At 42.4% G+C, this 24612-nt stretch overlaps 4 protein-coding genes across 11 annotated transcripts in view; 1 reads left to right on the top strand and 3 right to left on the bottom strand.

Moving 5' to 3' along the window:
* ADAT1 (adenosine deaminase tRNA specific 1) overlaps window positions 1-4585 on the bottom strand; it is a 32334-nt gene extending 27749 nt beyond the window's left edge. For 2 of the 7 annotated variants that reach the window (XR_009959811.1, XM_062586620.1), the window contains exons 1-2: window positions 3814-4059; window positions 2978-3046 (exon numbers count right to left, since the gene is read on the bottom strand). Coding sequence is in view for 6 of the 7 variants with exons in the window: in XM_062586620.1 (XP_062442604.1) it covers window positions 2978-3046; window positions 3814-3982 (238 nt within the window). In the remaining variant the exon portion in view is untranslated. The other 5 variants (XM_062586622.1, XM_062586618.1, XM_062586619.1 and 2 more) reach the window with 5 other exon arrangements.
* A 44-nt stretch (window positions 4586-4629) lies between these two features.
* Window positions 4630-15319, bottom strand: KARS1 (lysyl-tRNA synthetase 1). 2 transcript variants are annotated; one of them, XM_062586617.1, is made up of 14 exons: window positions 15129-15319; window positions 14292-14442; window positions 13926-14091; window positions 13418-13511; window positions 12961-13147; window positions 12714-12839; window positions 9959-10078; window positions 9546-9708; window positions 9215-9388; window positions 8411-8496; window positions 7634-7719; window positions 7193-7319; window positions 5172-5315; window positions 4630-4749 (listed from the first exon to the last, which is right to left on the bottom strand). In XM_062586617.1, the coding sequence occupies exons 1-14, from the start codon at window positions 15188-15190 to the stop codon at window positions 4663-4665; spliced, it is 1773 nt and encodes a 590-aa protein (XP_062442601.1). In that variant the 5' UTR covers window positions 15191-15319; the 3' UTR covers window positions 4630-4662. The 2 variants fall into 2 exon arrangements, with proteins under 2 accessions (XP_062442601.1, XP_062442600.1); XM_062586616.1 differs by lacking the exon at window positions 15129-15319 and adding an exon at window positions 14958-15113.
* TERF2IP (TERF2 interacting protein) lies at window positions 15217-18020 on the top strand. Its single transcript, XM_062586625.1, has 3 exons — window positions 15217-15748; window positions 15946-16031; window positions 16595-18020. Exons 1-3 carry the CDS (start codon window positions 15253-15255, stop codon window positions 17036-17038), a joined length of 1026 nt encoding a protein of 341 aa, XP_062442609.1. The 5' UTR covers window positions 15217-15252; the 3' UTR covers window positions 17039-18020.
* Window positions 18021-19630: 1610 nt separating this feature from the next.
* Window positions 19631-24612, bottom strand: part of TAT (tyrosine aminotransferase) — a 38308-nt gene continuing 33326 nt past the window's right edge. The window contains exons 12-13 of the transcript XR_009959812.1: window positions 20175-20324; window positions 19631-19669 (exon numbers count right to left, since the gene is read on the bottom strand). The gene's annotated coding sequence lies outside the window, so the exon portion shown is untranslated. The remainder of the gene's footprint in view (window positions 19670-20174; window positions 20325-24612) is intronic.

Here is a 24612-nt window from a genome sequence, read left to right as displayed (position 1 = left end):
GATAAAACAACTGGACTATTCCAAGATATTTAAACTTTAAATCATTACAAAAGGAGGTCAAAAGTCTATACCAAAGAACACACATCTTCATCCCCTCAGTCAGACTCATTTAAATACTAACTTCAAATCTTCTGAAATCAGAAATCCTTACAGTTGAGTAAACACAGGTTTCCTTCAAAAATCACTGACACTTGTTTTTAACAGTAACTCTGGACATCATGCTTATGTTAAGAATACCAAATGATTTTCAAGTGTTTGGTAAGTTTTTGGTCAAAATTTATTGTTACACCAAAACCTACAATTTAAACTACATTTTGTGTATGTGATATTGATTTCTATCAGGTTCATATACAGTATCTCCAAATTTCCTGGAACGTCTGCCTGTTCCTGTACCTAAAGGAAGAGGGCAGAAACTGTAAGCCACGTACTATTTCAAAACAAAAGGTCATGCAGTAAAGGCACATCTCCTCCTTAAGCCACCATTCCTGAACTTTTTAAGCCTTTCCAACAAGATTTTCTAGGTCCACAATCATTCACATAGTCCTTTAAATTCCTTACCAGCTCAACAATAACCCTAATAAGGCAAGGGGGCTGAAACACCACCCTGTATCCAGGTAAGTGGGGCTATAGATTTGTATAAAGGCACCTTTTATGGTGCACTACCTGTGCATCCTAAAATTTGAGGTTTCATTTAATCCCCAATCAGCTGCTGAAGAGAGATTTTCGCAACATAAGCCAATGCTGACCATCACAAATCCATACAGTTAATTTAATGCTTGTGGGAAATACCAGTGGTGATTTTCTGCTCTAGGGCATGCTACTGGGTCTTTTAAACATGAATCTTCTTTATATTTTTTCTTATTTTTTTCCAACTCTAATTAACTTAAAATATGCTACAACATCTGCAAGTTTTTCCACACCAGTATTATCCCCTTTTTAAGGCAAAGTAAGAACAGGAGCTAGTCCAGAACTTTTTGCCATGGCAATATCAATCCTTTAATAACTCTCTCTCTGACTCTCATGCTCTTGACTGAAGATAGTATGTTTGTCTCCCAATTCACGGTCAGGTGCAACTTAAAAGGGCTACCATCAAAGCCTCCTGAAAGTTTACATGAATTACTTTACTTTCTACTTTATTAACATGCTGAAGACTGTAAAAGATTGCTCAAAAAAATGACGCCTCTCTAATCAGACATTATTACAGCCTTTTCTTCTAGGTCTTTAATGAAATTGAATGTGTCAAACTGCTCACCAAGGTAATTCTCCAGATCACTCTTAGAGCCTTTAAAATAAAATATGGCTAATACATTTACTGCCTTCCTTCCTTTTGGAAGGATAGCCACCCCAATGAGAAATTCTGTATTCTTAGCTTGCAGATCAACTACTTTTTCCTCGGCAACTCTTAAAGCTACATGTGGACCTGGCAATTTATTGCATTATTTATTGTGTTTACTTCTCTTTCAATGCTCCTAAAAATATGTCAGTTGAAGCTACAGAAGTATTTCACGTTTGCTAAAAGGGAAGAGATTATCTGCCATGTGAAGCTTAGTATTTTTCTTGACAAAGACTAAATGACTTCCTCACACTTGCATCTTTCTAGTATATTTATTGCCAATACACTTTCATGCAATATATTGACTTCTAACATCCACTTTGTTACAAAGCACAAAAGCTTTTCTAAATAAATAACAAATCCAACACTATCACATATACTTTCATCATTGCAAGTTACTAAAACTTCCCACAATAGCACGGTGCTACCAATTTTCATATAACAATATGAGTATCTCAGCCACATCTAGTACGTGACGGATATTTTCAGTATAAAAAGTTTGGCATGTTTTCTAACCGATAACTTCACTAACATCACCAACCAAACATTATCTATTTAAATTTTAAAATAAGTGAATGTAACACAATTGAAAAGTATTTTAAGATTATGACCACTGAAGACAAAAGAGAGAGAAGGACGTAAGAGAGAAGAAGTCATTCTTTTCTGGTTAAATTTCTCCTCTGATTCTTAATATCCAGGTTTCAAACAGTGCAACAATTCAATCTCTATTTTCCTAAATCAGTCAGCAAAAACATCTGTACGATTACTGTTCTAAGATGACTTAGTTGCAAGAAACATCCATAGAAATCTAAGAAACAACATTTATTTTCTTCTCTTTGGATCCATGTTATCTTCTAAGCTTGCTTGTTTCCCAGATACTTGCTGAGTGGCTAGATATGAAATACATTATGTGGAACATGAAATAGCTTGTTGCTGAGATGTGCAAAATCAATTCTCCATCTTGCTCTATTTCTCCTCTGATCTCTAAGGAAAGTAGAAAACCCATTATCAACATATTCAAGAATGCTTTTCTTTCTCGTCACTTTTCAGCACAAATTACTATGGCTTCTTCTCTCTCTCAGGAGCTGAAATAGATACAACCTGACCCCCCCCCAAAAAAAAAAAAAAAAAGAGAGATATGCAGAGCAAGGAAAGTCCTTATAATAAATGGTACATACCTGTCCTATATACTTATTGTATAAACACTTGTACTATCTAACATCAGAATAGACGGAAAAAAGATCCTACCACCATCTTTCTAGTATCACCCCTATACTAACATTATGGTAGTATATTCTGCACCAGACTACAGTAAAACTAGACCAGAAGAGGTGACCGAGTGCAAGTATTTTCATTATATTTTGTTTTGCTTTTAGCTAGGAAACATGTGGTTATGTAGACTCAGGATCTACACTACACATTTCTGTTTTCCTTTAAAGTAGCAAGTGTAGCAAATATTCGGGGGAGCCATTTTGGCTGCCTAGGACGCTCTCTGCTTGCCAAGTTTGATGTTTGCCTTATACTTTTGGCTTCCCTCTAAAAGACTGAGCTCAATGCCATGGACATTATTCATTGATTCTATGACATCAGCAAGAAAGAAGCTAGAATAGGTATTAAATTCTTAAGATTTGCCATCACGCTTACCTGTTTTTCTCATTTTGTTTTGACCAATACATTTTGTTCCAGTCCCCATAGCAACAACTTCTTTGTTTACTAAGAAAGGAAACAACATTAATTGAACAAACTATCACCAGAAGCATCACACTCATACAGCCATCTTGGTAAGAAAGCACATAGATTATGGCGTAGGAGGCAAGGTACAGCGAAACAGGCACTGAGACACATTCCAGACAGGAGACGTAGTATCAGCTGGAGAACTGAACATAGTGGGTGCAGCAGCAGTGCTAAGGAGTCTAACTTTCCGTGGCAGGAATGCTAACAGAGACATCATATATCAGGCAGCTAGTGAACACTGACAGAGGATTCCTCAAAGAGGTAAAACAGCAGGAAAGCAGCACAAGATATGATCTGCACCACAATATGGAAATATCAATTAGGCAAAAAGAAAATGATGGGAAAATTAACACAAGCACACATTAATGTAGTCTGTTAAAGACAATTGAAATGAGAGTTCTCTAGGATTCCAATGAACAACATCTGAACACACTTCTGCATTAGAAATTCACGTCCAGCCTAGGTTTTCACCACTTACTGAGCAGCCAAACGCAAGCTTTTACCTTCTTGGAGTCTGAGAAGAAAAAGATTTTACTATGATCATCTCTTTTCACAAAGCAGCTGCAAAAAGCTGTTATAACCACAGACTGCAAATTATTTGGAAAAGGAGAGAAATAAGACAGGATATATATATGTGTATGTGTGTGTGTGTATATATATATATTTTAAAGGTATCTTGCAGCCTTGGGGGGGGGGGTGGTATGTCAAGGAGAGATCTGCTGCTGACAAAATACAACTCCTCTTACCCTTCGGGTTTCCCGGACTAGCATGAATCTCTCTCTGAGTTGCTGACTCCACTTTGACAACAGCTGCCAGTAAAGTCCATTCCCTGTTCGGATCTGGTTTCCCCTGCTTAGGAAGTCTGGTACTATAATGTACGTAACACAGCTCAGCAATTTCATCAGCTGACCACATCACTCCTGAAGCAAGGGCAGTTTCTGAACGTAATTAAATGCCATTACCACACAGATTAATGTCCCCAGTCCCTTCAAATCCTACCTTCCTGTTCCACATGACACATTCCTGTACCAGATTCCAATGTCCAAGCGCAATTCCACCATCCCTTGCAGGATTATTTATCAGAACTATACCATATGAATGAAAAACGTTTTTTTCTTTTTCCCAAATTGCTAAAAGCAGCAACAGTGCCAGAACCCGTGGAAGCCAGCAGTGGAAAGGCTCGCTGTGCTCCCCAGGGTCCCACTACACACAGCCACCCTGCACAGCCCCGCTGGGAAGGAGGCCTGCGCCACCTGGCGTCACTGGGGCTTTCGGGTGTCCGCAGCCCCTCCCCCCCGGGCAGCCTCGGCTCCCCTCTCCCCCCGGTGACCCTCCGCTCTGCCCCCCAGGGCTGCCTCGACGGGGGGATCGCCCCGCGCCCCCACTCCGGTCTCCTCCTCCCTCCCTCCGCACTTCGCTGCGCCCCGGCACCAGCCCTACCCCCGCGCTGACGGCCGCCCGCTCCTCGGCAGGCCGCGCCGGAAGCCGGGCGCCGTAGGGCGCGCGGGGGCCGCCGGGAGCGGTAGTTCCGGCGCAGGCGCACAGAGACACGGAAACAGGCGGGCGGCAGAACGCGCTGCGTTTATTCCCGGCCGTCACACAGAGGTGCCCTCGGCGGGCGGGTCGCGCTGCGCCTCCTTCTTGGTGTCCTCTGGCTTCATGGCGGGGAAGAGCAGCACCTCCTGCGAAGAGGGACACTATCAGCAGGCACCAGGTCCACCCCACCACTCTTGCAACCCAGGGAGCAAAAGCCCCAGGGAGCAAACATGGCCCCGCAGGGTGCAAGAGCCCCCCGGGGGTGAGCACGGCCTCATGCGGTACCTCGCTGTGCAGCAGACATGCTACTGCAGAGAGCTCAACTCGTGCATAGCGTACCCAGCGAGGTACATGACTGCCATCCATGTGGCAGCCGTAGAATCTGCTGACAGTTCCCAACAAGTGCAACAAATAAGAGCTTTTCTGAGGTGGAATTCTTAGCCTTAAAAATTTTGACAGCTCTAGTATCTGATATTTTTGTTTTGTTACAGATGCGGCCTACTTTGCAGAATCTCGTTTCAGTTCTCTGACAAAACCACTAGTATGTGCTACTAGTTCTACCATTTACCTTGATGTTACTGGAATCTGTAAGGAACATGGTGATGCGATCAATCCCCATGCCCCAGCCAGCTGTAGGAGGAAGACCATACTCCAGCGCGACACAAAAGTTCTCATCAATAAACATGGCTTCATTGTCACCTGCAGCTTTTGCCTGAATAAGAAAATAAGCATTTTAAAAGGGTTCATACAGAGACAGAAATACTACTACTTCTACTAATGTCTACAAAAAAAAGGATGAATATTTATACTTGTAGGAGCCAGGTAACTGATAAAACCAAGACTCTTCTATACAGCCACTTAAGCAAATAACAGATTAGAGAATCTCACCACCTGAAGAATTCTGGAGGCCACTTGTATGGGTTATTCCAACAGTAACTCTAGGCTGGCAAACCCTCTTCTTGCTCTGTATCTAATCTGCAGTTTTCCATGTATTCTATTTAAACTTTCCCATCTATGCCTGCTATATCAATTTCTTTCTTATCTAGGAGTTTCCTTTCTAGGCAAAGGTCCAACCCTTTCATTTTGGTAAAAGCTATCTCCAGGGTCATATGTCTTTGGACTTCAACAACCTGTGTGACAGCAGACCACAGTGAAAGTAAATACATTGCTGTCAAAGGCTTCTGAGGTTCTTTATTGCCTGCAATCCTCCTCCCTTAATGCTTACAGAAACAAATACGGACCAAATCACGTGAATCATCAGTAATTGCTCCATGAAACAAAGTTTAGGTATCTTTTTTCCTCAAGTAAAAAGATCAGAAAAAACAATACTGAGATGGTAATTCATACTTCTTACATAATTTGACAGTGACAGCCTCCAAGTGGTGAAAGTGATAGTAATAAAAATACAAATGAGCCCACCCTCTCACATTTAGAAAGCATCAAGTGTAAAAAACATTTTTGCTCAGGCAATTTCAATAAAGACTGCTAAATAAAGAAATTTTTATGCTTGAGTCTGAAATACTGAAATGTGAACTGCCACCATTCATATCAGTTTCCAACTTAACGTTAATTTTTCAGGCAAATTTTCATTCAATACCCATAATCATGTATCTGCAAACTCTGATCATAAGCATGTAAGAGAATAGCAGCAAACATATATACATATATATATATATATATATATATAATATATATATACGGACATACATGCACACACACAGACCAAAGGAGAAAGATACCTAAAATATTATTTCATGCTGACTGAACATTTTGAAATTTCCTGACAAGTAAATTAGTTAATACACCTAATTTTCCTGATTTTGACCGTTTAATCGTCTCAGATAGTAAGAAGCCATATACGTATTAGAAAGAACATGAACTCTGTTTCTGCAGATGGCATCATCTAACCTCCTTTAAATGGGTACATGTGGTGCATACATAGTTAATATAACAAAATTGGACTGAGTCCCTCTTTTCTTAGGCTTACCTACAGAAACTGAGTCATATAAATTTGCAGGCTGAATAATTTTCAAAGAGTCTGCAGGGCTATTCTGTGAACCACTTTAAAATAATAATAGCTCAGGTCTAGAAATCAGATTATTTCTTATGCATCATTAAAACTCTAACTGGACAAAAATTCATTTAATAAATGAGAGAGTACAATGTTGTATGGTTATTTAATAGCTTAATTGTGGAAAAATAATTCACTGTCAACCTGAAGATGACAGGAAACATTTTGCATATCTGATTTTTTTCAGACTGGCACTTCAAGTAGTTTAAAAGGGAGAAATGTTCCAAAACATGGTATTGCTACTAAAAATTTAACCAACCGTGGAGTTTAGACTTTTTTTAAAAAAAATAATAGTAATAAAAAAAAAAAAAAAACTCAGAGAAATTCTTCAAAAGGAATTAACTTTTAAAACCTAGTAAGTCTCAATGACAGGCTTCCACTTAAGTGAGAAACATTTGCTCAAATTATTAACAGCCATTTTCAGCAGTAGGGACTAACGACAGATGTGGAATAGACATAGCAAATATTATTTGCTTACATGCCTGAATTGTTGAATCACTATCATCCACACACCCTACCTTGGCTTGATCCTCAAAAAGCTGCCGCTGCCGGAAAGGATCATTCAGTTCTGTGTACGCATTGCACACTTCCTTCTTCATCACAAAGAGTTCAAAGCGTTCCGTCAGTCCTGGATGAGAGCGATGCCTGTATGAAGAAGACAAATCAACCACACCTTAAAAAACAGCTTTACAGAAGCAAAAGCAAACATACATTACTTCAAGAGGATGGTCCACATCGGCAGTAACAGCTGTCAGCACTTCCCACTACTGAGCATTGGTGCACTTCTCTGCAAGATGTGTTTCACAGCTAGGGAACTAGTATCTGTCTGAGTTGTTGGTGGAATTGACAAACCATTTTACAGCATCAAAATCTCCATTTTCACATATGGGACCTTTTTTATGAAGTAAGAGTAGAGGGGTTAAAGTGAGTTATATCATGACTGTGTCTTATAGCCTTACCATTTGGCTAGAGGACTCATGATCTGTGGATGGTCACAGATGAATGTTGGGTTGATACAAGTGACTTCCAGAAATTCACCAACTAACTGTGAAAACAAAATAGAACACATAGATAGAGTACAATGACACTTTAATAGCGTTGCCCACCCCAAACATCCTACTTTCCTCCCTTCAGTACTGAAAAAGGTACTTTAGAAGTGAAAAGTTTTCCAACTAATAATGCCTAATCACAATAGTGTCTTCATTAAGAGAGAATGTGCATCTAAGCTGGACAAGAAAAATGACATAACACAAATTGTATTAGAAAGAATAAATTTTACTTTGGACATTGTGACAAAAGCCAATAGAAAAAGCAGCAAAAACCCAGCTGCCAGGTGGTATTTTGGGTCAAAAGAAAAGGACAAAGGACTTAATACAGTTGATATGAGTATTAAGTGGTAAGCCTACCAGTTTGGTAAGGTACATACAAATGCACAGATCTCACTGTCAAAACACGAGATGAAGTGAACAGACCCATCTTAGGCAGAAGAGTCTAGTTATCAAACTAAAATCCTCTAAAGGCACTAAGCAGGTATCAGCACGTATCACTACATTCTATTGTAGACAACAGGGAAAAGATTTTGACACAGCAAGTTTTCTCCCTTTGATACAGAAAGAGTTTAAATGCGTTTCAGCGTGTTTTTCACATGCAGCTAAGCTTTTGGTCTGTATGGGCTTGTATTCGTACAGATAGATCTCCAAAGACCTTAAGATTATGAAAACACCACCTTTACTTACCTTGTCAAGAAGCCTGGCTGTTGTCCTGGGAGGTGGACAGTCAACATTTCTCTCCACACAAAGGTCATCAAAGAACCTGCGAGTTTCTGAAATTGTTGTAGACAGAAATTAGAAAAGCCACCGAGGCAGCCACGTCTTTTATTTCTGCATCCTTCAACATGTCTTAGGGTGATTCTGAAGATTTTAATAGTATACATTGTGGAAAAAGGTTAGTTCAAATATCAGTTTCAATCTAGAAAATATTGTTTCTATCAATTTACACTAAAATATAAGCTGTTTCAGATTTCAGAGACTTGGGCAACAGTTATACATAATCCCACATCATGACTGCTAAAATTTCTAAAATTTTTGCACAAAATCACTAAAAATCATATGAACTTGTTTCCTTATGGCTCTAGATTCCAAGGATAAAACAGGAGATACACACATTTTGAAGACTGACCAAAATGATCTTATCCTACAATCACAGGCATGGAGACTAAACTGTACTAAGGACAGAAGAAACGAGAAATAAAAAACTGAGTCTCTTCAACAAGAGCTCTACAAATGTTATCTTCTGGGTAACTACAACAGCATCATACATACTCAAGAAAGGGAGAAGCAAGAGTCAGATCTTGCCAAAGACTGCAAAGCACAAAGACTTCTTTCTGGAATCCCAGATAACAGACAGAATCAGAGAAAAGCAAATTCACGTATTACCACCACCTCAAAAGAATAGCTGATAGACTGCAGATGGAGAACCTGAGGTATTTGCCCTCCTCATGTTAAGGAGGAATTAAAGCATATTCATTTCCATCATCTAACCTTCAGTTTCAAAACAGTCGGCTGATGGAAATTTCACTCCCAGAACCTTTTCCAGTTCATACACCATGCTAACTCGCCGAAAGGGAGGAGTAAAATCTATCTCATAGGCCTGTCCATCTTGACCATCTGGATGATAAGTAATCTTGTAACTTCCAGTAACATGCTTCACCATTCCTAGAAGAAGAAACTGAAGTTTAGAAAACGACACCAAGCCACATAACATGCAATTCCTCTTGAAAATTCTTACTTGCTCGCTCTTTTTTTTTCATTTATTTCTTTTCGTTTCTTTTTCTTTTTTTTTTTTTAATTTACTTAATATCGCATATGTCACCTGAAAGCATCTTCTCCGTAATTTCCATCAGGTCATGATAGTCTGCATAAGCCATATAGAATTCACAAGTTGTAAACTCAGGATTGTGAGTCAAATCAATTCCTTCATTGCGGAACTGACGCCCAATTTCGTATACTCTGTCCATGCCTCCAACCACCAACATCTAAACAAGAGGAAATTCTAGTAAAAAGACTAACCTTTTCAAAAGAACAAAAGAAAGCTCAGACAAATATAACTGAGGAAATGACAACAGGACATACTGAATCTCATTCAAGACACATTTGTTTTTCTCCAAACTAATGAGTCAATTATTCTTCAAGAATAATCCTTACTTAAGTTATATTTTCTTCTTTAGAATGAGAAAGAACAGATTGGAGAATATAGAGCTTGGCCATGAGGGGCTTGTATTTTACCTTGTGATAAAGCTCTGGAGCAATTCTCATATATAAATTCATATCCAGCTCATTGTGGTATGTGATGAAAGGTTTAGCCACAGCCCCACCTGGAATTAGATTCATCATAGGAGTTTCAATCTGAAAAATAACAACAATAACAAAAATGAATGTAATGCTGGCATAAATATTACCAGGTTCCTAACTCAATCGCACGCTGTCCTTTAGTCCTTAGGATATTTCTGTTTCCACAGCAGAACTTTGTAAAACAAACAACAAACCACAGCTGGCTTGGAAGAAAAAAAAACTCTTATTTCACTTATTATTAGACATTCCAGTATATGAAAATGATTCTGAAATAAAGAGCACTCCTCCCATGCAGTCAATAAAGACAAGTAGCTTAAACTATTTGCTGCTATCAAAAATCACTCTTATTTGTTATAGATGTGAACCTATTGGGTAATAAGCCAAGACCTAGATTATGGCATTGTCACAGAACTATCTACCTATATTGCAGAAAATCCACTCAGTAAAATAGAAAGCTGTTTCATAAGACTTACAGGAAATACCAGTCTTTCTTAACACCTTTTCCAAATCATTGCTCACATTTTAAATTCTTTACGATAGTCTCAACAAAAAAGAATAATAACACTGAAAGAAATGAAATGCTGTGACTACTGCAAGCCTTTGCAAAATCTGAGCAACTTAAATAATACTGCTTTTGTAACAAAAAGTAATTAATTTAATGTCTTTAAATGTAGAGCACTCAAAAGTATTTGGGGGAGAGGGGAATGTATGCAATATAAGGACATGTTCACTTCAAATAAAAACGAGTATTTGCTTATTTTGTGTGTATGTATATATACATGTATAAATACATGGAATTCTAGAACCCAACTGAACTAATTTATGAAAAGATACACAAATTCAGGTTAAAAAAAGAGGCAATTTACTGCAGGCTGCAGCTCCAAAAACATTGTTACAAATTTACTTTCACACAAACCTTGTTTCCTTGTCCGTTTAAAGGATGTGCAGTTATAGCTCAGACAATATACACTATCAACTACACAAGAAACAGACTCCAGGCCAATATCAAATACAGACTAAAATTCCCTGGGCAAGAACCACCTACCAGGCACACAGAGAAAATAAAAAGAAAGTAGCTATGAATGACGGAAAAATACAGCGGCAGAATGATTTACAGTGCAAACGATGGATGATGATCTGCTCTACTCAAGAGGGCTGGTCGACGTGGTCAAACAGTGGAGGTGGTCAAACAGAACAACCACCTGCTCCTTTCCTCTGCCCAAGTGAGGATAACTTTCTAACTGATTCTGCAGGAGCTGCCTGGTTTTAACTGCTCTGCTGACAAATCAGCTTGGCTTTCACCACCATTAGCACAGAGAACTTCAAGCTACCTCTCCTTACATTTGAAAAATTCATCCTGGCATCAGCTAGAATTTATTTCACAATTCACTACAGAACTACTCATAATGATGCAGAATAGGAAGCCTTCTATGAATTAGGAGGAGACTCAGGACTCCTGTGAAAGAACAAAGGTCAGGGCAAAACCAGAAGTCAATGAGTGATAAAACAAGAGTGAATCTAGACCTTAAAAAGAGAAGAAACTTTTGTATGATATGAATTCATCTAGCTCCCTGAAAAGTGTTCCGAATTAATGTGATTCTCTAGACAGGTCCACATTGTATAACAAGCTGAGCTGCAGAGAACAAAAAGCAGTCAGCATCCCAGACAGTGCTGGATTCAGAAAACAAGTTTAGCTCAGGAGCATGGAACTGAACCCAAACCAATGAGCCATGATAACAAGCTGAAGAGCACAGTACAATACCTAATTCAGTTTAGCTGTATTTTTCCAATCCAAGCTAGTATTTCTCCCTACCATGGCACTATACTACGCTATGGGGAACACTGTAGCTGTACATGCGGCTCATGTATCTTCCAATTGCACTCTGCCGTATGGTAGGCCGTTCCCTCACTCCTCTGCCTTGTATCTTATTCCCAACATGCTCACCAAGCCTAAGTAACTTACCTTGCTATTCCAATGACAAGTTCACGCTTCATATAAATTGAGAAGGACTCTTACAGTTCCTTTGGATCAAGTTAAACTGGAGCCATAAAATCTTTCAGTACTAGATTAAGACTGGTTTCAAAAAGTAAACAAACCAAAGAAATATATCCATATACGTATGATCCATTTAAGATGGTAAAGACACTGCACAGGTTTGGACTGCCACATCCTTCCACTGCTTTATAACTGCCAGTGGAGTTTGTTCAGACTCAGTTGGTAAACACTTGCAAACAAACTATATTACAGTTAGCAAACAGATCATAACCTAAATCTCAATGAAGAATTTGGATGCAACAAAGCACAGCTGGTATTATTTTCTAATATACTACTCTCCAACAGATCTTAAAATAGAATCAATTTTACTTGCATGAAATAACACCTGCATTTACCTCGGTGGCAAAATGCAGTTTCAAAGATGTTATTTCCACTCTTAAATTACTGAAAAAAGTGCTACCTTAATAAAAGTTCTCTGAATCACATACTAACATCTCAGGAATAGCCTCAACTCTAAAAGGAGAACAAAGGAATAGCTACCACTATGTAAAATTGGTAAAATATGCTGCACTGAGGTCATTATTCTCAGTTCTGAACGCATTTTGGGTATGAGCCTGAAAATGAGGTAGCCCTGAAGCTGAGGGGCTCCAAAAGTATCTGGTAGATGGAGAAAAACAAACCATGAAGCCTTACCTCCAGAAAGCCCAGCTCGTCTAGAAAGCTCCGAATATATGTAATGATCTTTGCACGGGTTATGAATTTCTGCCTCACATAATCGTTAAGAATTAAATCCAAGTATCTCTGACGATACCTAGTTTCCTGAAAAGGATAAATACTTTTAGAAACACCTAAACAAAATGATGCCATCAGCAAATACAAAAGGTCATCCATTCAGACCTTCTCTCAAACAACCTCCAAGAGCAATAGCTGTGACAGCTACCTTGTCTTTGAGGCCAAAGTGAAGATGAGGCAACATGTGCAGGCATGGAGACAACAAAGTTATTTCATAAGGAATAATACTTAGTTCCCCTTTCTTTGTTTTCCCAGGATTCCCCTGTACACCAATAATGTCCCCACGACGCAGCTTGTTGTTAATACGGAAGTATTCTTCCTCCGACTTGTAGAGCCTGTAATTATAATAAATTTAAGCAGTTTTGTTTGAAGTTCAACTTTCCAAACTGTGTTCAGCAAGTGTCTCCCCAGATCAAATCCTTTAAAAAATATCTAAGAGGGATGGCAACCACAACACCCTAAATACAACACTACCTGGCTGCCTAGGCCAATCCTTAGGTGAACAACCTAGCTAAAGTGTTAAAGAAACAGGATGCCCAAATGTAGATCTCCAGATCTAAGAGTGTCGTTTGGCTTAGAATGCTAGTGAGCGTAATTCTACTTACCTGGAATTTGCCATGACCTGCAACTTGACTCCTTCACCTCGAAGATCATAGAAGATCAGTTTCCCTCCAGAGGCACGCTTTGCGTGGATTCGACCTAAATACCAGAAGTATGCAGATTTCAGGAAATGTGTCCCTAACAGAGTATACAGGGCAAAAGCCACAGTACTGTCATCTGGACAAAGGATCGTCAGCTCTGAATTAATCACTAATTGTCAAGGAGAAGCAGTTAAAGCCTCAAAATGAATACCACTGTACAAAAGGTCATATGAACTTTGTATCCTGAATCTGAATCATAATCTGATCTCCGACTTGTCAGGGATATTTTAATACTCCACTCAATCTGAAAGGTCCTGTCTTGAATAGTCAAAACACTGCTACAGACTTAGCTTCATGACTGAGTAACAAGGGATCAGCAGAATTAGAAAAAAGACCACCCCATCTCCAAAAGCAGCTAGGACTTGGCCTTAAAGCAACAGATCATCCTTCCATATCCCAGAATAATCTTTACCTGCCACTCTCACTGTAATGTCAGTCAAGTGATCTCCTGGCTGTAGGTGACTGTACTTCTCTATAAAATCTGAGAGAGATAAGTCTACGTGGAATTTGTGGGGGTAAGGATCTTCGTTGGTGCCCTTCAGTTGCTGGACTGCATGGCTACGGATCTTGTAATATTGCTGTCACCAAAAACAAACCAAACCAACAGATTTTGTTAGAGACTGAACATACAAGTTAAAAATTAAAACACAGCTGCTCTGATTTAGGAAGATGGAGGTCTCTCCCCCTTTAACCTTTTAGTTCAATTGGACTAAAAATTAAACGTAAGTCAGCAACATTTATTCTCAAAACAGCAATAAGCAGGGGAGCAGATGCTTACATTCGGATCCAAGCTTTCCTCATCAGTGCCAACATTATTCTCAGAGTCAGGTGACAAAGACGACTTATCCGAATGCTTTTCATTTTGCTCTTTCTGTTTTGCCTCTTTTTCAGCTATTTTTCTCTCCGCCTTTAAACGTCTCTTCAGCTCACTGCAAAAAAAGGAAGAAACTAGATGCAGTAGGTAACTTTGAGACTTCTATACGGAAATACTCAGCAGAAAGATTGTGCTGAAAGCTCAGTGTATATGTAACCCTGCTGTTATTCTACCCAAAAGCCAAAATAACATTTAGATTAGTATAATAAATAGAAGCTTTGATCCCCTAGGATCAAAATAAGATATTTCATTCTCTGGGAAATAAAAACACTCAGAGAAAGCCCAAAACAACCACTGTGGAAACATGCCTTGGGGAGGCATGCCTGTGTTCCTGCAGATCTGCAGCCCCCTCTGAACATCAGGGCGCTGCAGTCCCGCAGGCCAGTGAGATAAAGCGAGCTCTCCGGGCAGAGCAGGCGGCCTCGCAGCGCGGCCCGGCCCGGCCCGGCCCGGCCCGGCCCGGCCCCGGCGGCCCGGCCCCGGCGGCCCACAGGAGCCCCGAGGCCCTTCCCGCTGGCCCTGGCCTCGCGAGGAAAGAGGCGAGCCGGGCCCGTACCGCGAAGCACCGACCTGCTCTGGCCATGAAGTGCCCGCGGCCAGCGGGGCGCAGCCCTCCAGGCGCGGCCCAGCAGCCGAGCGGCGACAGGGCCCAGCATGGCGCGCGGCGGCGGGTCACCGTTGGAGACACGCGCCGGGTCGGACGGACGCCCCCCGCCCGGCCCGGCCCGGTCCCGCCCTCACTTTTTGCTAAGACGCGACTCAGTCTCCGCAGCATCCACGCCGCTCTCCACCACAGCCGCCATCTTCTCGGCGCTAGGGGCGCGTCCGCGCCTGCGCGGCGGCGGCGGGGCCTGGCGGGGTGGAGATGGCGGCTGCGGGGCTGTCGCGGACGCTGTTCCTCTGGGACGATGGCAGCCCCATGCGCTTCTACGTGCGGCCCGGGCTGGCTAAGCTGCGGCTGGCGCCGCTGGTGCTGGCGGGCGGCGGCCGGCTGTGCCGCGTGCAGGAGCCGGGCGCCGTGCTCCTGGCGCAGCCCGGCGAGGCGGCGCCCGGCGGCGCCGTCTCCACCGAGTACGTGACGGAGTGCGTGCAGCGCAACCGGCGCCTGCCACTGGAGCCCTACCGCCTGCCGCCCGTGCTGCCCGCGCCCCGCGCCGCCTCGCCGCGCGGCCGCCTCGCCTTCACGGAGGCGGAGGACGCGGCGCTGCTGCGGGCGGTGCGCGGGCGGCGCGGTGCGCGGGCGGGCGGCACGGCGCTCTGGAAGGAGCTGGAGCGGGGCGGCCTGACGCGGCACTCCTGGCAGGCCATGCGCGACCGCTACCTGCGCCACCTGCGCCCCCGGCGCGCCGGGCCCGCGGCCGGTGAGCGCGGCGGGGATCGGGGCCGCGGGGCGGGAGCGGCGCGGCGGGGAGCGGGGGCAGCCAGCGGCGGGGAGCCGCGGGGAGCGCGGCGGGGAGCGCGGCGCGGGGCCGTGGGGAGCGCGGCGGGGAGCGGCGGCCGCCAACCGCGGCGCGGGGGCCGCCGCGGCCCTGCGGCCCACGCCCGCGTGTCCCCGCAGAGCCCCGGCGGACGGACGCCCCCGGCGAGCCCGCCCCAGAAATGGGCATCTTCGCGGCAGCGAATCGGGAGTTCGAAAGCACCGAGGTAAGCAGCAGAGCGGGGCCTGCGCGGGCGCCGCGGCGGTGCCGCCGGGGGCTTCGCGGTACGTTAACGCGCCGTTGACTCCCGTCGTTGCCCTCTGCCGCTGCGGCCAAGCGGGAACTTCGTGCGAGTCGTGAGCCGCGTCGCTCACGCTGCGGGATGAGAAACGGGAGCCATTTTCAGTTTGATTCTCTGCCCGAGGTTGAGTTGAGGAAATCGATCTGAGAGCGTTGCACACTAGTACATGTTAAACACTGTATTGGCAAATGGGTATCATCCTTTCTCCCATAAGCACGGAATGGTCCTGCCATTACATTAACATTTTCTTTGCCTTTTGTAGTTAATTTGTTTAAATCCTTCCTTATAGCTCCTGCTTTTCTGTGGTCTTACATATCATTGTGAACACACATGGTCTCATTTTAACCACTGAATTTTATTATACCCAGTAATTACTGAGTGCCTTTATACCCTAGAGTCACAGGGGAAGATGGCTGGGTAGCAGTAATATAGGAATTTTTGCAGAAAATACCGTATCTGACTGATAACTCCATTGCTCTTACTTTTAGTCAGGAAGTGACACCTCAGACATTGCAGAAGAATTCGCTTCAGAAGATGGAGAGGGAAAGTCCCCAGAAGAAATAGCATCTACTTTGAAAACAGGACTGGAAGACTCTGTTCTCCCTGATACTCAGTTACAAGGGGAAGAAAGACCAACAAGCACTTGCTCTTCTTCCAGTGCGGTGGGAGAAGTAGTGAAAACTATACAGCACTTCATGGAGAAGTTCAGCATGGACCTGCTCACTGTTACACAGGCCTTTCTGAAAAACACTGGTGAAGTAGAGACTACCTTAAACTTCCTGCAGACAGGACAGCGCTTGGATGGATACCCTGTGTGGAGCAGAGAGGATGATTTAGAATTGCAAAAAGACGATGAACATGCCAGAAGTAAACTAATAGCAAAATTCGGAGCTGAAAATGTAGCAAGAAGAATAGCGTTTAGGAAGAGTTAGATAGCAAAATAGTAGAAAATGACTGATCTAGGACTGTGGCAAGAACTTTAAAAGCAGAGTAATTTTACAAGTACAAATGTGATGGAAAATTTATTTTAATATTCTGAAGTCTCATAAGTTCTTTAAAATGAACAAGCCCGTATCATATATATATATGTATGTATGTATATTTATAAAGGACCTATTTTGTATTTGGGTGATTTTTTTTTGTAACATTGAGTATACTGAAGACTTTAAAGTAAAAAAAATGTTGACGAGAGAAAGGTCCTGTTCAGTATAAAGCAAGCTTTCAGTGATAAACGTGAAATAACACATCTGCTATGTAAACCAGTTGGCAGTCCAACCTGTACATTGCTTCATGGAAAGGCTATTGAACGGTGAGAGCAGTAAAGTGTGACAAAACCACATTCAGTGTTCTGGCCTTTAGCTGCATTAAGCAGCCTGCTCTTTGTCGTGTGTCTGTCACTTCAGAGTTCTGTGGCTGATCATCTAATACCCTGCTCTCCCAAATGATCTGTCAGTTACCTTCTCAGGACAGTAGGCAGCCATCTCAATTTCTGTGTTAACAAGAAAGCGTCACATGCCAAAGAGCCTCTAGGAAAACAAACAAACAAACAAAAAGACCCCAAACTCCACTATTTTGGGGGGAATGTTACTGACATATAAACAGGGTAGTTTAATATACAGAAGTTCCTGCATATTGTAATTGTAAATATTTAAGTTCCTGTATGCATCCCTCCCTTATTACACTAATCGCTATGGGAAAAATTGTTTTACTATCGGTAGAATTGCATAGCATCACTTTTCACGAAGGCTCCAATAGGACATATGCCCTGTAATTTTTCATGATTAAAAATAGATAATGTGTTTATAGTCCAAATAAGCAGACTCATTCATGAGATGACGCAGGACAGAACAAAACTTGGTTTAAGGAACCAGATGATCTTTGTATTAAATTTACTTTGTTCTCCTCTCAATATAAGGCTTTTCAGGTTTGTTTGGCACAGTACTTGCACAGCCTACCTTCAGTTAGGCAGCACAGGTGTTTTACTGTTTCAGGTTTAATTTTAAATCTACCAGTCAGCTCTGGCTTAAGTTATCACCCAATTGTTTAGGAGGAAGTCACTTAAATCAAAAGTGATTTGATTTAGAGCGAAAGCATCAAATGATTCCCACATTAGCTTTCACCTCCTAGGGAAGAATACCTTTTGCAATGTTCAGCAAAGTTTCTAGTTAGGATCGAATGATTTTTTTTCCTCAGAAAATGTGTGAATCAGGTCAATGCTACTTTTAGCTGGGTGTTTTATCTCAAGACATTGGTGAGGAGTATGCTATTTGGCTACTGTCTGCGATGCACTTCCCTGTAGCAGCACAGTCATCATATAAAGGATGTCAGAGGGTACATCCCTGCCCATTCCCTTCATACATGTATATGCACCTGTTGTCCAAGAGCTTGTCTAATTTCTTTCTGCATTCTTTCTGCATTATTCCCAATAACCTTTCATAGCAGAAAGCTCCAGAAGGTACCTATGTGTTTTAAACTGATCTCTACCCTTTTCAGGACGTGTTCTTCACTGCTAGTATTACAGGATCTGTTTAACAACATTAATTAGCGGCTGCCTTCATGATTTCAAACACCTTGATTATAAGCCCCCCCACACAACTTGCATCTCTATAGATGGCAGCACCCCAACCTATTCAGTCTAAAAAAAGGTAATGCTTGCATCAGGCCATGGGGTGCAGTTGGCACGACCAGGTGTATGTGCCCTGTGTCAAGTCTGATACAGCTAGGTACAAGTTAACAAATGCTCAGAGTTTAGGTATCCATCAGCTAAGAAAGAGAATAACATTGCAAGAATATAGTCACAATCTGAAAAAAAACAGACTGATACCATGCTCTGGTCACTACTTTAACATTATTTTCCAGCCTTACCATTCTGTGATTCTATGATTGTTTGAATAACCACTCCCAAAATGACAACTGAACACTAATCGTAACTCCTGTAAATCTGGAATTCAGTCATTCTTTGGTGAAATAAAATGGGTTTATAAACACAAAAATTAAAGTTTTTACTAAAATTAGGTTTAGGTTCTTTGCTTATTGCATTGTTATGCTCTTAAAAAAAAGGTCTGAATTAGGATATAGCCAATATTAAGCCAGTTCAAATTACATTAAAAGCTAATGATAATGATATAATGACTGCTACTCCAGTTCAGAAAACTTCTGTCCTGAAACACCAACTGACTTACTTGGAGAGTTGACCATTGTTAACTACATACATGGCAAAACTCTGGTTTAGGCTATGGAGTGTCTGACTGCACAAATCATTCCTGCTGAAAGAGAGGATGATTTGGTGTAGTCATGCTGCTCAGACTGGTTCCTTGGGACTTTTTGCGGAAGATCAGACAAGTATTTAACAAGAATGCCCAGGAGAACATAGTAAAGGAAGTAAGATTTAAAACAATTAGAAACTTTACCAGCTATGCTTGAAATGCAAGGACTGCTGATGACCAGGATCAATGGCACAAGCTCCATCATCTTCTGCAGCCAAATCTCACAGTTCAGTGAGAGTGTTCACATAGCCAAAACTGCTCCTGAATTCAAAGTGAGAGGGTGTGCACAATAAATGGCTGCAACATGAAAATATCAAATGTAAGACTTACTATGCTTTTTAGTATTACCGTGTTTTACCGGTTTTAAGTGACACTTTCTTTAAGAGTGAGCTTGTCCTTTTCAGAGCAATTACACCTGCAATGCAAAATTCTGAGTACAAATATCATGCTTTAACCTTTGCAGAACTATGCAAAGGCCTTGTTTAACTCAGAACTTTTCCCTATGCACTCTGTGCACCCATTAGGTGTAGGAACTTGAAAGATGTATGATGCAGAGGGCTCAGCTTATTCAAGGTGGCCCTTTTTCCACCTGTTCCGGACTTTTGAAAAGCTCTGTTTATCCAACGATACACTCTTGTTTATGCAGGTGCATGGGTTTAAGTATCTTCATTCCACCTCTCTTCCCAGTAACAGGGCCCAGGGATGGCACCACATCATACAGTTCTATTTCAGGGTATTCTGGCTCCACTTTCTCCCATAACCCCTCCACGCCCCCCCCCCCCAAATCTTTGTTCTGTCTTACCATGAACACAGTTGCAGGCCTTCCCTTATCTTCACATGGCCATATAAGCATCTTGTACTTCTTATGTCAGAAGCTCTATTTTTGCAGGTCAAGGAGTGTACCTGTCTCTTCCTTGTATCCCTGCCTGGAGCAGCAATACTTTTTTTAAACCTGGGAGGATAAGCAGAGGGGAAATGTGCACCTCAGAGCTGAGCTAAAGCCAATTCCAGAGGGATACATTGCTGGGTCTGCAAGCCATGTCTTAGGTTTGGTATTTCCAATAGCTTTCTTTCTGAGTTAGCTGACGTTCAACATCGGTGAATTCTGGCCATTCATAACTAGAATATTTCCTACTGGTGAAGAACTGATTGTGTATACTGTTCAAATGTTAGCAAGTTGAAAAGCAGCAGACAAAACTACAAAAGAGTTAATTTTTTAATTGCCCTTTGATTAGTGACATCCATCTTATACTAAAAGAGTGTAAAAGCAGAGCTTGTTATTCTGAACTTGCACAACATAAACTTTACATATGTTTCTAAAAATAATTATAATGGAAGTCTATTATGTATATGCCAAAGTATGTAGCCATAGTTTTATCATCAGTCATGCTCACTGTCTTGGAAGTTTGGGTTTTTTTTTTTTTTTTTTTTTTTTTGCTCTTTTTTCCTTTTTCTCAAATTATTTTAAATTATCTTTGCTTGCATTAACAATATAACAACTTCAAGTTTCCATCTGGCCACATTGTTTGTAGTTTTAGTGTTTCCAAAACAACCTCTTCCTAATTGTTGTAATGAGAAACATTGCTAACAGCATGTAGGGAAGCTGTGCTGAAATCAGTGATTCTGTTTTTTTCCTCTGACTGAACTTATGTAATTTTCAAAATAGTACACTAAATTCCCCTCTAAGCCCCCAAATTTGTCATTTGTTTATTGGGTGACTGGAAACACTGAAAACTTTTGTCCAGCTAAAGACAAGCAATTGATGGAGCCTACCAAAAACAAGTATTCACAATAAAACTTATGCTACTCAAACTAAGATTGGTTAATATAGAAATATAACTAGTACTGTACTGAAGAGATGCTGTTTGCTCAGAAACAGAAGTAGGAAGCCATTCAGCAGGTCTTCAGTTAGAAGAGACTCTATGCTTTTAACCAAGTGCGTTGAGTGCAGCTCTGACTGAAAGGGACTTTTTGAGAGGTGCAGCAGCTCCGCTCTGCCCTGCTGCAGTATGAGTCATACTGCTCTACATCAGCGTGCCTGCTCCAAGCTTGCACGAGTTTTCTTAAGAAGCAAGTCAATCATATTCAAATTCTACAGATTATTGTGTGGAAAAACAGACTTTAGAAACATAAGGAAAAACACACCTAAGGTCTTTCCAGTTACTAGGAAAATAAGTTTTAAACAGTAAGATTTCTCCTTAAAATTAGAGCAATCTTATCTTAGTGGTTTCTAAAATGAATGCAAGAAACCAAGTCCCTGGGTAACAGACATCTCATAACTATCCACAGCTGCTTTCAGATGTTTTTAGTCTTGGTAGTCAGGGCAAATTGCTTCATTCAGGGAAAAGCATGGCTGAAGGTGAAATTTGGATAGCTACTGACCCTGTGGCTGAAGAAACTATCTGTAGCTATACGAGAAATCTAGTTTCTGTGGGGCACAGACTTAGTGTACCTGAATAATTCAATGTACTAGGTACTGCTTAGTGACAAAATAATTTCGGATTCAATTTCAAAGGGCTGCTTCTGAAACATTTCTTAACATACATCCAGCCCTTCACCTAGAAACCTGGAAAACTCTCCCAGCTGGCAACTTCACCCTCTTAGCTCTTACAAGGCATGAGTGTGCCTAGAACTTCACGGATAAAAGAAAGGCCACAACAAAACACTGAACTGTGAATTCTACATCATTAACGATAATTATATTGAATTGTAACAAAAATTAAAATAATCCTCCTCCCTCCTGCCCATATCATCCCTCCCACCACTGACCGAGCATGTTCTTACAGCTGCCTTGCGCCACAGGGCAGCTAACCTCCCCTACCCGCAGTGTGCTGTGGTACAACAGCCACAGCTCTCATCCCAGCTGCTGCAGGATGGTCTCTTACCCCAAAGAGACAAGCAGGACATCAGACACTCCTGCCTATCCCAGCAGAGCTTATTAGAGGACTGCTGCTGGGCTGAGAAGCCCTCTCATTTCTCCTCAAGGCTGCCACTCTTGGTGCTCTCAGGGCTTGCTTTTAATTAGGGATGGTTGATGATTAGTTCATTCCACTTGTTAGCTGGTAGCTACTTTCTCTTGCTAATCAGTAGAACTGCTCAGGGTGTATCTGCAGGGTTATTGAACTACAATACTCAGCAGGATCAGCACATAACAAAACCCTTATTAAGTCTCCACTATGAAAACCAACACCTCACCTGCTGTGAATTTGTTGGAAAGGCTTTCTTCCTGCTATTGGAGGTTGCTAATTGGTTAGGGTGAATCCTTCTCCCACACCTTTTCAACACACACAGAGAGGCTGAATACAGTTTCTTGCCTATGCACCTTCAAACATGAACATAGTCACTATATCCCCCAATTCTAAAAACCAGCAGTTTATATTTTTCTTTTAAACAAGGTACTGTAACTTTTTTAATGAGATGCAAATGAGATCTCATCCTTCAGGTAGACATTGTCATTTTTCTACAGTGGGTAGCAAATGCCTTCCTAGCCAGCAGGCCTAATATGCGTGCTCCCTACTGGAGCTACGTTGGCATGAGGAGGGCAGCTGATGGCTACAGTCAGAGGTCAGAGGCTTGGGGCAAAGGGTTGCAGCCAGGGGGGCAGCTGAGGGCAGCCAGGGAAGGAGAGGACTGGGAGCCAGAGCTGCGAGTCCATGATGTCCATTGACCATCTCAGCATCCCACAGCTGGACTGTGCAGTGGAAGCCTGCAGGGGAGGAGAAGGGGCACAGCTTGATGCAGATCTGGACACTCTCCTCCCGCCTAGAGCCTCCTCAGCTCATCTCCAGTGCCCAGCCCTGCCTTGGCCACTTGCTCCCAAGGATGCATATCTTCAGCATGGAGACTCACTCCTGATGATGCACTCCAGCCTCAGAATAGCTGCCATGCTGTGTCTGCAAAGTAGTGGAGATATTCCAGCACTGGGGCAGTATCAGCTGCAGAGCACAGGCAGGGCCGAGCTGCAGCACAGTGCGAGAAATGTCAGGTTTCTCACCCCTGGCACGGAGTCCTGTGTGCAATGCCCAGCCTCCCAGGGCTGGGGCAGAGCACCTGAGAACATGGGCAAACGGAAGCAGCCAACAGTGTGCCAGAGTATGTGTGGATCACGGCAGGAGCTAGAACGATCTATTGCCATTGTTCTCTGAACTCCCGGAGAAAAGAGGCTCATAATGTGCCTGTGGTCATTTACTTCTGATTAATCGTATAGATTATAGTGAGTAAATTTGCCTGACAAGTTGAATTAATTTAAATGACCTGTTGCATGCAGGGTGCTTTAAGGAACTGAGGGAGGGGTCAATTTGGGATGTATCAGTGACATTTTAGACACAAATGATTCTACTTCATGCTTTCATAAAACTATTTTAACCAAGCCGGAGACCCACCTCCCACTTTCATTGCAATTGGATGCTCAACTGTAAAAAATCGAAGACAGAAAAAACTTACAGGAAAAAAAAAATTAAGATAACTGAGGTGTAGCCAGACCTCTTGACACAACAAATTGTTTTGGAAAACTACAGAACAATACAGAAACCAACCAAAACCCAATAAAATGCCAAGCAAAATAAATTAAAAGAAAGTGTACTTTACAAGCAAGCATCATGCTAGGAGAATTCTGGACTGAGCAAAGATGTATTTGCTGCTTGTCTGTGTCACCTCCTGGTGTGCATCCTTGCCCTTGGCAGCTGCCCTGTGATGCCACTCGGGGCAGGGCCAGGGCTCACCTCCCAGCTCTTGAAAACAACCAGCAAATGGACTCTGAGGCTGGTTGCAAAGGAGAGGCTGGATGCATGGGGGCCTTGCTGAGTTCAGCTTTAGGATTCCTGTGCTGACACGAGAGATGCACTTAAACTGCTGCCTCTCTAACATGCATCGAAGGACTGTGGACCTGCCCAGCACCTCTGAGGTCTGCATTTGCCCAGCATCACCAGAAAAAGGCTTTGCCAGATGCAGTGTGTGTTCTCACCTCTGAAACTCCACTTTCCGAACCCCCATTTCTGCTCCTCTCAGTCAGCCAGCTTGCCTGCAGCAGGGCCTCCACCCCATGCCATGGTGTGTTCTGCTTCCACCCCTCCTGCACCTGCACCTTCCTGCTCTGGCCCCCTCAAACTTTCCACAGCCTTTGCCCTTCACCCAGCTGTGCTCTTCGACTTGCTCTCCAAGCAGCACTCTCCTTCCTAGCCTCCTCCCTCAGGTTTGCTCTCCACTCCCCATCTTCTGTGTCAGCATGTTTTCCACCACAT

The sequence above is a fragment of the Rhea pennata genome, chromosome 13 (assembly GCF_028389875.1).
Source record: "Rhea pennata isolate bPtePen1 chromosome 13, bPtePen1.pri, whole genome shotgun sequence".
Classification (NCBI taxonomy): Eukaryota; Metazoa; Chordata; class Aves; order Rheiformes; family Rheidae; genus Rhea; species Rhea pennata.
Note: the sequence above shows the minus strand (reverse complement) of the source record. Positions and strands in the feature narration are given on the sequence as shown.